Here is a 13899-nt window from a genome sequence, read left to right as displayed (position 1 = left end):
GTGGGGTTCGTTAACCGACCGGGGCCGATAGGTTTGTTTTACGCATTTGTTTATTCGCAAGATTAAAATCACTCCACCGCTGCTCCCTGCTCCGGCATGATGACCTCCTTGAAGAGGATGCCTCCCTCCCTCTCTCCCTCTCTCCCTCTCTCCCTTTCTCCCTCTCTCTCTCTCTCTCTCTCTCTCTCTCTCTCTTCTCTCTCTCTCTCTCTCTCTCTCTCTCTCTCTCTCTCTCTCTCTCTCTCTTTCCCTCTCTCCCGCTTTCCCTCTCTCTCTCTCCCTCTCTCTCTCCCTCTCTCCCTCTCTCTCCCTCTCTCTCCCTCTCTCTCCCTCTCTCCCTCTATCCTTCCCTGCCCTCATCCCTTCTTTTTCCCGGCCATATACCGCTCCACTCATTTATCCGGCTCCTATGCTGTCTTGCTCGGTCTCACCATCATTTCGCCCCTCTCCACTCCTCTCCCTGCTCTCCTCTCCCTCCCTCCCTCCCTCTGTTTCTCCTCCTCCACTCCCTCCATATGCTCAGGCCTTCCCTGCAGCTCAGGTTGAGGACTCCACACAGCTCTGTGGAATCTCTCCATTTGTTGAGTCGTGAGAAAGAGAGAGAGAGAGAGAGAGACAGAGAGAGAGGGACGGAATAATAAGTGAGAGAGAATGATGAGAGAAAGAGTGAGTCCGGAGCGTGAGTTGGAGTTCGTGAAAAAGCGATAGAAACAGATAGAGAGAGATCGTAAGAGTCTTGTGTTTGAGAGATATTGTGATACAAAGAGAGAGGTTGTGAGCGAGAGAATGAGAGAGAGAGAGAGAGAGAGAGAGAGAGAGGTTGTGTGTGTGTGTGTGTTAGAGAGAGAGAGCGCGTTTATACAGGGAGTTAGCTAGTTGACTCAACAAATGCGCTTCTGGCCCCCACATTCTGAATGAGCAGGAATGACACTGTCACAGCGACCACCAACTGCATGCAGAACTCAGCTGCAAGGGTTTGCATTTCTGTGTATGCAAACGGTGTGTGTGTGTGTGTGTGTGTGAGTGTGCAGGGGTACGTGTGCAAGCAAGCTTGAGAGTATGCCCACACCCCTTGTCTTCTTGAATGCATCGTGCACACCACAGGCTCATTCTGTGAGATGAAAAAAAACGGAACGTACAATTCTTTACATAAGAGTAATGATAATAATATTGTATTTATGTATCCTCCTGGATGACAGGGAGATCGGCCTGTGGATAATATGTCAATGCCATGAAAGGAACAGTGTTATAATCAGTGTAGTTAAACAGACTAACAGAACTGATTGATAAGACGCTGGATCATTACAGAGTGGTAAGGCCTGTGTGGGTGTGTGAACATCTTGATATTCCCAAAATGGCCATCTTAATTTGAGTTTTCCCTCTTTTTCTCTCTCTGTGGAGAAACCTCGGATGTGATGTATTCGTTATTCACTAGCATCATTTTAGTCAGACACACTGCACATGTAATAACGTAGGGCACAAGGAATGTAGGGATTACATGCAGTCATTTAGCAGGTGCTTTCATCCAAAGATATGTACAAATAGTTCATATGGGTAAGTGCAGCAGATAGACTACTACTTTGTAAGAAAGCAGCATAAAGATAATATGAATTTGTATTCATCTGAATTTTTTTTACTGGATATTCAAATGTTCTCAGTCACACAAATACAAACACCATTTTGATTAATTAAAATGTTTGCATTTCTGTTTTTTAAACACAAATATAGCAGTGTAGTGAGGAAGATGTGATTGTTGTGTGTTTGAGGACTGGAGACGGGTCACTGAGGGTTCCAACAGGGCCAGTACTTAACGGCGATACAACGTCTGAATTCTTCAAAATTGTTCACAATTTAGAATGTATCTGAATTAGATAAAGGTAAGGTAGAGCATTGTGGGTAATGTAGTCCCTTCAACAGGTATGTAAACACTTTGCTTCCTGTATTGCTGTTCCCGTTACCATGGCGAATGGAGTCGGTGGGCGGGGTCGGTGTTTGGGGGGACGGGAGGAGGGGGACGGGGATTCTAACCAATCGATCGCCATCTTTCTTCTACTTCCTGCTTCTCTGTCCGTGTCTCATATCAATGTATTTTCCTTCTTCTGCCAAACCCTTCCCTCTTCTCCTCTCCTCTCTCTGTGTTTCTGTCTGTTCGTGTTCCTGTCTTTCCTCCTGTGTCTCTGTCTGTCCGTCTCTCTCTGTCCTTCGCTCGCTCTCGCTCTCTTTCTCTGTCGCCGTCCCTGCCTTGCTGTGATACCTACAGGAGCAGCACTCGGTAAAGTCTTGCCTCATTCTCTCTCTCTCTCCTGCATCTCCTCTTCTCGATCCTTTCTTCCCTCCGGTCACAAAAACAATGGCTTCTCTCTCTTTCTTTCTTTCTTCGTCCTGGTCTACAACTCCTTCATTGCCACCGGCACCTCGGTTTTCTTCCTCATCCATTGTTCCGTCTCCAACATTCCAGATTTCCCGTGGACTGTTCCGGAACTGTCAGACCAGCCACTCAAAACTTAAGAACTCTTATTAATTATAAATTGTAAAAAAATCATAGTAATTGATTCGGACACTTTTTTGAGTGTCCTCATCGCACACGTTATTACACATCCTCGTCCATTTGTCGATCGGACAAGAATCTTACCAACTTCGAGCCCCCCCCCCCCCCCCCCCAATGCAGGACACTTAGACACGTCTCCCCAGGATGACTCCTCACACTGAGGCCGGCTGATCAGAGTGAGGGAGTCAGAGCGAGGGAGTCAGAGCGAGGGAGTCAGAGCGAGGGAGTCAGAGCGAGGGAGTCAGAGCGAGGGAGTCAGAGCGAGGGAGTCAGAGCGAGGGAGTCAGAGCGAGGGAGTCAGAGTGAGGGAGTCAGAGCGAGGGAGTCAGAGTGAGGGAGTCAGAGCGAGGGAGTCAGAGTGAGGGAGTCAGAGTGAGGGAGTCAGAGCGAGGGAGTCAGAGCGAGGGAGTCAGAGTGAGGGAGTCAGAGTGAGGGAGTCAGAGTGAGGGAGTCAGAGTGAGGGAGTCAGAGCGAGGGAGTCAGAGCGAGGGAGTCAGAGTGAGGGAGTCAGAGCGAGGGAGTCAGAGCGAGGGAGTCAGAGTGAGGGAGTCAGAGCGAGGGAGTCAGAGCGAGGGAGTCAGAGTGAGGGAGTCAGAGCGAGGGAGTCAGAGTGAGGAAGTCAGAGTGAGGGAGTCAGAGTGAGGGAGTCAGAGTGAGGAAGTCAGAGTGAGGGAGTCAGAGCGAGGGAGTCAGCTCTGATAGGAAGGCTGCTCTCCGTTCTGGCTCACATCCACGGCAAGGTCAATTGATTATTGACTGACGTGCAAACACACACACACCTAAACACACAGATACCATGTACACACCAATACAGTACACCTACACACACACACCTAGGCTGCCAAGGTCCTGACTCCATCAATCTGTCGTGGACTGAATTGTCTTTAGTCTTGAGACAAGGAGTACAGTTCATAGTTAAAGCCCTGTTGGCGTGATGTGAGACCTCTGCTCTCAGATTTGGCTGCTGTCCAACACACACACACAGCCTTGTTTTAATAAAATAGCTGATCCACTTACAGCAAAGATCAACTCGGCCATTTAGATCTCTGACAACACGCTTTTTCTTCTTGGGTGGTATTGTTTTACGAGCGCACAAATCAGGAGCAGAATGAGTAGGACGTGTCGTTAGGGAGCGCAGGAAGTGATGTCATAAAGCCAGACAGCATGTCGTTTGTCTTGAGCCAATTGGAGAGACGAGTAGAGGGCTGAATTAACCCTGGACGATTGCAGAGACGTTTTCCGGTTGGTGGAAGATGTTTTCGTTCTGTTTGTGATGTCACATCCTGTGGCGGTGACTGACATGGTATCATCTCTGTCTTATGGCCTCGTTCCAACAGTCTCGCCCAGTCTTCCTTTCCTTGTCCCCTTTCCTGGTGTTTGAAGGCCAGAAGGAAGGGAATCAAGGACAGGACACTGGCCATATTTACTTATCCAGGATTATATCGCCATAATCCTGCCTCGTTCCACTAAAACATGCACCAGCATCTACCTCCGCATAAACTCCCATCCCCTGGTAAATGAGATCTGAAATCTCTCTCTCTCTCTATGTATCTCTCTCTCTCTCGTACCTGAAAAAGAAAGAAAGAGGTTTGGCTGGGCATCAGAAGATGCCTGTTGATATGCACCTTGATGAACGTTCTGATGATGCTTCATGATGTGTCATCACTGCCTTTATAATGCTTCACTTACCGGCCATGAAACCAGTCGACCAATCAAATTATCTCTTGTCTCTTCACGTTGGTTTCATGTGTGAAAGCAGCCACAGGTTTCTCTACACTGTATGCTTACTGTGTTCCACGTTGTTGACATAACTACCTCTCAGAACTCTTCAAAAACGCCCCGATATGCTGCATCTGAGCTGGATATGTTTTGACCTGCTTTTCCAAACCCGCTGCCTTCCACACACACACACACACACAAACACTCCCCTCCACGCACACACACACTCCCCTCCACACACACACACAGTCTCCCTGCAGTGTGTAACGGTGCTGTTGTTCCACGACGCTCCACCAGGGGGAGCAGCAAGGGGAAAGACATCAGCACCATCAAGTCTCTCAGGGTGCTCCGCGTACTGCGCCCTCTCAAGACCATCAAACGACTGCCCAAGCTCAAGGTAGGACGACTGGGGGTGTGAGAGTGTGTGTGTGTGACGGTGTGTGTATGTGTGTGTGTGTGAGACGGTGTGTGTGTGTGTGACGGTGTGTGTGTGTGTGTGTGTGTGTGTGTGTGTGTGTGAGACAGTGTGTGTGTGTGTGACGGTGTGTGTGTGTGCTTATAGTATGTGAATGCATCCTGTATGTTGGTATGTTGACAGCAGGTTGTTTATTCTGACTTTGTCCTCCCCCCCTCCCCCCCTTCCTTCCTTCCTCCCTCCCCCCCTCCCTCCCTCCCCCCTCCCTCCCTCCCTCCCCCCCTCCCTCCCTCTCTCCAGGCAGTGTTTGACTGCGTGGTCAACTCTCTGAAGAACGTGCTGAACATCCTGATCGTGTACATGCTGTTCATGTTCATCTTCGCCGTGGTGGCTGTGCAGCTGTTCAAAGGTCGCTTTTTCTACTGCACCGACGAGTCCAAGGAGTTTGAGCGTGACTGCAGGTGAGAACCTGTCTGTCTCTCTGTTTGTCTCTATCTGTCTGTCTGTCTCTCTGTCTTTTGGTATCTCTATATACATTATGTCTTATATTGTATTGTTTTTCCGAGGTCCGTACTGTCTTACCTCTCTTTCTCTAACGCTTTTTGTCTCCCTATGTGTGTGTGTGTGTGCGTGTGTGCGTGTGTGCGTGTGTGTGTGTGTGCGTGCGTGTGTGGTCAGGGGGGAGTACTTGGTGTACGAGCGAGATGAGGTGAAAGCTCAGAAGCGGGAGTGGAAGAAGTACGATTTCCACTATGACAACGTGGCTTGGGCCCTGCTCACCCTCTTCACCGTGTCTACTGGAGAGGGGTGGCCGCAGTGAGTACACACACACACTGCACTCTTACCACACACACACACTCTTCACTCATAGCCCATACACACACACACTTCACTTATAGCCCATACGCACACACACTTCACTTATGGCGCACATACGCACACACTATATACATACCACTTACACACACTCACATATACTTCACTCATACCACATACACTCACACACCACACACCCCAACCTCCTTGACGCCTCCCTCTCCTCCAACCCCCCAGGGTGTTGAAGCACTCGGTGGACGCCACCTATGAGAACCAGGGTCCGAGCCCGGGGTACAGGATGGAGATGTCCATCTTCTACGTGGTGTATTTCGTTGTCTTCCCCTTCTTCTTCGTCAACATCTTCGTGGCCCTCATCATCATCACCTTCCAGGAGCAGGGGGACAAGATGATGGAGGACTACAGCCTGGAGAAGAACGAGGTGAGAGAGAGAGAGGGGGAAGAGGGGGGAGAGAGAGAGAGAGAGAGAGAGAGAGAGAGAGAGAGAGAGAGAGAGAGAGAGAGAGAGAGAGAGAGACGGGGAGTGGAGGGGGAGGGGGAGAAGGGAGAAAGATGTGTGGAGGCCAAAAACGATCATGCAAGAGCCGAGGAGAGAGAGAGAACGTTTGAATGTGCTCGGGTGGTCTTCAAAACGGATCAAGCAACAACACGGCCTCTACGGTGCTTGAACCGAATAATACCTTCCCTCTCTCTTTCCTCCCTCCCTCACCCTCCCTCTCTCCTCCCTTCCTCCCTCTCTCTCCTCCCTCCCTCCCTCCTCTACCTTCCTCAGAGAGCCTGTATAGACTTTGCCATCAATGCCAAGCCCCTGACCAGACACATGCCTCACAACAAGCAGAGCTTCCAGTATCGCATGTGGCAGTTTGTGGTGTCGCCTCCCTTTGAGTACAGCATCATGGCTCTGATCGCGCTCAACACCATTGTCCTCATGATGAAGGTAAGACCAGTATGTGTGTGTGAGTCGTAAATAGGATTTGTGTGTGTGTGTGTGTTTAACTGATATGCTAACCCTTCCGGTGTGTACCTGTGTTGTTCTGTGTAGTACAATGGAGCTTCGGAGGTGTATGATAAAGTGTTGAAGAACCTCAACATCGTGTTCACTACTCTCTTCTTCATGGAGTGCATCCTCAAAATCATTGCCTTTGGTGTGCTGGTGAGTTACCGACACACACACAGACACACACACTTATATATCTACAGTTACGAACTTAGAAATGTGCTTACTTTCAAACAAACAAATCTCAAGCAAATCTGTGTCTGTGCACTCTCACACACACCTTCTTTTCTAGGTTGGCCTACTATATATGTCTTAACCTTTTTTTTCTGTATTACTCATTTATAAGCAGGTTATTTTAGTAGACAGAACTAGAGCATGTTTCTCCTCCAAACCCTGAGAGTGCTCTGTCTAACAGAAGCTCTCCTATTGGCTAAAGGGTCTCTGCTCCCCACACTGGCTCGACGGCAACAGCGCAGGGATTGGCCGACTCGCATTCCTTCCTGTCTCTGTCGTCCGCCCCCCCCCCCGTTTTAACGCGATCCGATTGGACGCATGTCGGTCCCTCTGTGTTCTCATTGGCTAACGCGTTCTTCGCTTCCTGTGTCCTACAGAACTATTTCCGAGACGCGTGGAATATTTTTGACTTTGTCTCGGTCCTCGGAAGCTTTTCTGATATTTTAGTCACAGAATTTGGGGTAAGTACATTCAAAGTAAACAGTACACATCATAAGTATGTTATTATTGTATATTATATGATATTATATTATCGTAAAGTATAGTAAAGTAGAGTAAAGTATAGTAAAGTCTAGTAAAGTCTAGTAAAGTCTAGTAAAGTATAGTAAAGTATAGTAAAGTGTAGTAAAGTGTAGTAATTTAAGAGTGAAATAGAGACCAGATCTGTATGATGTCCATTATAGGTCAAGTTAGTTGCCTACTTATAACCAATATGACTCTTCGTGGTATAAGATACTTTTTATTAGGGTTGTGATGATAGCATGTGTTCATGATGAAATGTCATGACTATCTACAGTAAGCTGTTACGATGGGTTTGGTTGTGCGTGTTCACGTCAATCATTGTAAGTGTGTTTGATGTCTGTGTTCGCTATTCCTTCGTATTTGTGTGTGTCTATCTGTGTGTGTGTGTGTGTGTGTTTAGTAGATGTACGTACGTGTGTATTAGTAGATGTTGTTGTGTGTGTATCATGATGGTAGTGATATAATGATATTGTGTGTCGACTCTCTCCAGTGCTGTGCTCTGCAGTGAACACGTCTGTCAGTCCATTCAACATTCAGATTTAGCTCGAAAGCTTCCATAGTCCACTTTTCCGTGTCAAAATAACTGAAGTTTTCAATTGGCCTCCATAGATAGTGTTGCTATGTCGATGTAAACATCAGCTGAATGCATAGCAGCGTCCCAACCTGGGAAGTAAATATACGTAACGAAAAAAAACACTTTTACTTCACATTTTACTTCACGTGTCGAGCTTGTCCAAAACAGGACTAAAGTCCTTCCTGTCCGCCTGTTTAAAGTGTTGGTGTTAAAAGCGTGATAGTGACTGTAGTGTTCGGCCACGGAGAGACTCTGCTGTCTGTGGTTCCAACTGTTGCTGACTGACCTTCTCTGAACATTCTGCTGCTGACGATCTGTGTAATGATCACCATGACGATTCACTCTCTTCTTCTTCTTCTATCTTTTTTTCGCATGCTTTCTTTTCCTCTTCCTCCTCCTCCTCTTCCTCCTCCTCTTCCTCCTCCTCCTCCTCCTCCTCCTCCTCCTCCTCCTTCTCCTCTTCCTATATCCTGCTTTGTTGGCGTCCTATGCCCCTCCCCCTTTCCTCCTCCTCCTCCTCCTGCTCTTCCTCCTCCGTAATACTACTTCCTGTGAACAATCCATCCAATCAAAATGCACTATGAAATCCTCCACCTTGTCCCCCCTCCTCCATGACGCGCTGTGATGATGATGATGGTGGATGGTGATGACGTGTGTTTTAAAACCATGCCCCCCCCCCCCTTAAAAAACACCACAACCCCCCCTCCTCTCTTCCTGTAACCGCTCTCTCACACTCACTACGTACTGCGCCAAATAAACAAACACCTCCCTCCATCCATCCTTCAACATGTAGAATCTGGTTGGTTTGTTATTTATATCTCTGAGCTTATACCTGCATCCTCATTGGCCCACGTGTGGCCCCCTCCCCTTCCTCTTACCTGGTCCGCACCCCCCACCCCCTCCACCCACGCCCTCCCATGATTAACCCCTGAACCCTCCCCCCCTCCTCACCCCTCCTCTAACATGACTGACCCTTCAACCCTGGCCTCCCAGTGCATGCGCTGCATGGATGAAGATGACCTTTGAACTGTGTGCGCATTATTGGCTTCTTCTCAGACGCACACACGCACGCACACACATATCTATAGATAACATGAACACATATCAGTCTTTTGCACACACACACGCACACACATATCTATAGATAACATGAACACATATCAGTCTTTTGCACACACACACACACACGCGCACACGCACACCTGACAGGAAGGAAGTGAAGTGTCTTGGCTTCCACTGAGGAAGGTCAGAGGCAGCCTGGTCTGCATGCAGGATGTGTATCTCTCTTCACAACAGAAGGAAGATGGCCGCTGGCGTCACCGCTGCCTGTCGTGAGGCTGGACAAGCATGCTAGCTTCCCTCCTCTCCTCCCTCCCTCTCCCTCCGTGCTCTTCTCCCGTGTTATCCTCTACGCACCCCCCCCTCCTCTTCCTCCCTCTTCCTCCCCCCCTCCTCCCCCCCTCCTCCTCTTCCTCCCTCTTCCTCCCCCCTCCTCCCCCCCCCTCCCCAGCCTCCCCCTCCTCCCCCCCCCCCCTCCCCCTCCTCCCCCTCCTCCCCCCCCCTCCCCCCTCCTCCCCCCTCCCCCTCCTCCCCCCTCCTCCCCCCCTCCTCCCCTGCTAAGCCCGTCGACCACTGTCCCAGACAGCTCCCTCATCTCACCCCACAAGAGAGTCAGGCGTTGATAGAGCAATATCTTAGAAACCTGGGACGAAATGTGTGGGGCGGTAGGGAGGGGGGAGGAGGAGGGAGGGGGGAGGAGGAGGAGGGAGGGGGGAGGGAGGAGGAGGGTGGGGGGGAGGAGGAGGAGGAGGGAGGGGGGAGGGAGGAGGAGGGTGGGGAGAAGAGACATGTTTTTCAAGAGGTACTAGTCTTTACACTGTCCTCACCAAAGCTTAGTAGAGCTAGTGAGAGCAGCTGTAGGCAGAACAGGTTTGAACCAACCCAGTTGGTGCAGATCTGTCCATCCCTGTGTTATCAGATCTACGGGGGAGATGGGTGGATGGGCAGAATATGGGCACGCTTCCAGTGCTTAGTCAATCTCTGGTGCCGAGATGAGACAGCATCCTGTGTGTGTGTGTCTGTCTGTGGGGTTGTCTGAGTTCATGTGTGTGTTTGTGTGCGTGTTTGTGTGCGTGAATCTGTGTGTGCGTGAGTCTGTGTGTGTGTGTGTGTGTGTGTGTGTATGTGTGTGTGTGTGTGTGTGTGTGTGTGTGTGTGTGTGTGTGTGTGTGTGTGTGGTGGACGGGCATAGTGTATCCATGTGCAGTATGGGCAGTGTTCATCCTGTCTGGCCTGCTTGTCCCCCAAACATCAGTGCATTTGGTTCTAAAAAAATACTCTGGTTTGACCTGATTGGATGATGACGTTTTAAGATTCTTTTGATTTATGATTTTCAGTTTTTAGTTGTGTCTTTCTTCTCCCTTGTTCTACAACTCTGCTTTACTTTAGTTTATTCCCTCTGTTCTTCTTCTTCTTTGGTTGTTGTGTTTTGGGTGTCGTTTTTTAACTAATGAGTTCAGTCCTAAACCATTCTGTTGAGATTTTCATATTATTTGATCTGTTTGACCTCCTCTCTCCCTCTTTTTAACTTTATGGTTTATTTTTTTTATTTTTTACAAAACAAAACAACCCCAAAAAATTCAACTTGCATTAACGTACGATTCAAATTCAGTTTTCCAATTGTCTTTCTCTCTCTTTCACATACACCTACACACACACACACACATATTCTTTCTGGGTCTCCTCCTTCACTGTCGCTCCTCTCTCTCTCTCTCTCTCTCACACACACTCTCTCTCTCACACACACACACACCCTATCGCTCTCTCTCTCTCTCTCTCTCTCTCTCTCTCTCTCACACACACTCTCTCTCTCACACACACACACACCCTATCGCTCTCTCTCTCTCTCTCTCTCTCTCTCTCTCTCTCTCTCTCTCTCTCTCTCTCTCTCTCTCTCTCTCTCTCTCTCTCTCTCTCTCTCTCTCTCTCTCTCACACTCACACACACTCTCTCTCTATCTCTCACACACACACACCCTATATCTCTCTCTCTCTGTCTTTCTCTCTCTCACGCACACACACACACCCTATCTCTCTCTCTCTGTCTTTCTCTCTCTCACGCACACACACACCCTATCTCTCTCTCTCTGTCTTTCTCTCTCTCACCTACACACACACACCCCCTCTGGTAGAATAACTTCATCAACCTGAGTTTCTTACGGCTGTTCCGGGCTGCTCGCCTCATCAAGCTCCTGAGACAGGGAGAGACCATCCGCATCCTGCTGTGGACCTTCGTGCAGTCCTTCAAGGTACACACACACACACACACGTACAACACTCACACACACACACACACACGTACAACACACACACACACACGTGTACAACACACACACTCACACACACACACGTACAACACACACACACACACACACGTACAACACACACACACACACACACGTACAACACACACACTCACACACACACGTACAACACACACACACACACACACACGTACAACACACACACACACACACGTACAACACACACACACACACGTACAACACACACACTCACACACACACACGTACAACACACACACACACACACGTACAACACACACACACACACACGTACAACACACACACACACACACACACACACACACACGTACAACACACACACTCACACACACACACGTACAACACACACACACACACACACGTACAACACACACACACACGTACAACACACACACACACACACGTACAACACACTCACACACACACACGTACAACACACACACTCACACACACACACGTACAACACACACACACACACACGTACAACACACACACACACACACGTACAACACACACACTCACACACACACGTACAACACACACACACACACGTACAACACACACACTCACACACACACACGTACAACACACACACACACACACGTACAACACACACACTCACACACACACACAAACAGCACACACACTTGACTAGAGAGGAATCAGGTGGCTGAGCGGTTAGGGGATCAGGCTAGTAATCTGAAGGTTGCCTGGTTCGATTCCTGACCGTGCCAAATGACGTTGTGTCCTTGGGCAAGGCACTTCACCCTACTTGCCTCGGGGGAATGTCCCTGTACTTACTGTAAGTCGCTCTGGATAAGAGCGTCTGCTAAATGACTAAATGTAAATGACTAGGTTCAATGTTAAAGATGTCATTCCCTCTGTGTCCTCTGGTAGGCGCTGCCCTACGTCTGTCTGCTGATCGGAATGCTGTTCTTCATCTACGCCATCATAGGCATGCAGGTGAGCTACTGTACACACACACAGACACACACACACACAGACACACACACACACACAGGGATGTTTTCAACTAGCTGTAACTCTTAAATGTATTTTTGTGCTTTACGTGTGTGTGTGTGTGTGTGTGTGTGTGTGTGTGTGTGTGTGTGTGCGTGCGTGCGTGCGCGGTGTGTGTGTGTGTGTGTGTGCGTGCGTGTGTGTGTGTGTGTAGCTGTTTGGTAACCTGGCGCTGGACGAGGAGGAGGCCATCAACGAGCACAACAACTTCAGAACCTTCATCATGTCCCTCATGCTGCTCTTCAGGTACTCACAGAAGAGAGAGAGAGTAGAGAGAGAGAGAGAGAGAGAGAGAGAGAGAGAGAGAGAGAGAGAGAGAGGAGAGAGAGAGAGAGAGAGAGAGAGAGAGAGAGAGAGAGAGAGAGATGGCTCTTCCTCAGAGTGTGTATGGGGGTGTGTGTTTGTCCGGGTGTGTTTGCGGGTGTGTGTTTGTCCGTGTGTGGGATTCTGCAATCTGCGATTCACAGTGTTCAAACGTTTCCACCGAGCAAAGATGAGTGTGTGTGTGTGTGTGTCCCTCCCTCGCCCCAGGAGTGCCACGGCGAGGCGTGCATGACATCATGCTGGCGTGTCTGGGGGGGAAGGAGTGTGACGTGCGGTCGGGGAACACAGAGAAGGAGTGCGGCTCCACCTTCGCCTACACCTACTTCGTCTCCTTCATCTTCTTCTGCTCCTTCCTGGTACGACCACATGGCCAGCCCACCGGCCAATCAGGACGCCCCGTTGACTCAGCGCTGCTATGCTGCGAGCCGGCCGGCCGGATGAGCAGCATTGATGACTGTGTGTGTGTGTGTGTTTCTGTGAATGTGTGTTTTGTGTGTTTACATGCGTGCCCGTGAATGTGTGGTGTGTGTAGATGCTGAATCTGTTTGTGGCGGTCATCATGGACAACTTTGAGTACCTGACCAGAGACTCGTCCATCCTGGGTCCTCATCACCTGGACGAGTACGTCAGGATCTGGGCCGAGTACGACCCTGCTGCCTGGTGAGTCACACACACACACACACACACACACAGACACACACACACTCACACACACACATACACACAAATAGCCCATTCACACTCTCATTCCCACTTTAACACATACAGTACGATACCGGAGAGACATAATCTGTGACATAACACACTTTAACATACTAATACCACGGGATATTTTAGAATGGTATTTACTGATACACTCTGTCCCTCACACACTCGCACACACACTCACACCCATATAAACATGTTCTAGCCTGACAACATTCTCACTTAACACAAAAGGCACTGACACACTGACAGTTTATCACTGTTGGTAAAGATGTTTTGATACACTAACCCTTGCTTCTATATTCCTTTGAGCTGGTGATGGATTCTCACTGATCTTTGAACTCTAGCCTTAGCGATGCTGCACCCTTGACCCCTGTCACGTGACAAGTCATGTGACAGGAAGTTACTTGAAGGTCAAGCTGGGAGTGGAGAACGATGACATTGATCGTGATGAGTTTTAACAGGGACAAGATGTTTCAATCATCAAAGCCCTCGTGTCTCTCTCTCCTCCTCTCCTCCTCTCCTCCTCTCCTCCTCCCTCCTTCCTTCTTTCCATCTTCTTAATGTATATTGTGGAACCCCTGGAATCATGTTGATCTGTCCCAGCTGTGTTTTGGTGTGTGGACGGTTGTGTGTGTGTTTGAGA

The 13899-nt window shown here is 49.1% G+C and overlaps 1 protein-coding gene across 2 annotated transcripts; it reads left to right on the top strand.

Annotated features, from left to right (window-relative positions):
* Positions 1-2029: 2029 nt before the first annotated feature.
* On the top strand, positions 2030-13209 carry LOC134016266 (voltage-dependent P/Q-type calcium channel subunit alpha-1A-like). Of its 2 annotated transcripts, XM_062455656.1 has the most exons (13): positions 2030-2272; positions 4565-4664; positions 4983-5143; positions 5361-5498; positions 5736-5937; positions 6289-6453; positions 6559-6669; positions 7125-7208; positions 11034-11150; positions 12102-12167; positions 12379-12470; positions 12756-12904; positions 13081-13209. In XM_062455656.1, the coding sequence occupies exons 3-12, from the start codon at positions 5043-5045 to the stop codon at positions 12778-12780; spliced, it is 1101 nt and encodes a 366-aa protein (XP_062311640.1). In that variant the 5' UTR covers positions 2030-2272; positions 4565-4664; positions 4983-5042; the 3' UTR covers positions 12781-12904; positions 13081-13209. The 2 variants fall into 2 exon arrangements, with proteins under 2 accessions (XP_062311640.1, XP_062311641.1); XM_062455657.1 differs by lacking the exon at positions 2030-2272 and having other exon boundaries at positions 4537-4664.
* Positions 13210-13899: the final 690 nt, after the last annotated feature.

This window comes from Osmerus eperlanus, unplaced genomic scaffold, assembly GCF_963692335.1.
Source record: "Osmerus eperlanus unplaced genomic scaffold, fOsmEpe2.1 SCAFFOLD_756, whole genome shotgun sequence".
Taxonomy (NCBI): Eukaryota; Metazoa; Chordata; class Actinopteri; order Osmeriformes; family Osmeridae; genus Osmerus; species Osmerus eperlanus.
The sequence above is the reverse complement of the archived record's forward strand: the minus strand, read 5'-3'. Positions and strand labels throughout refer to the sequence as shown.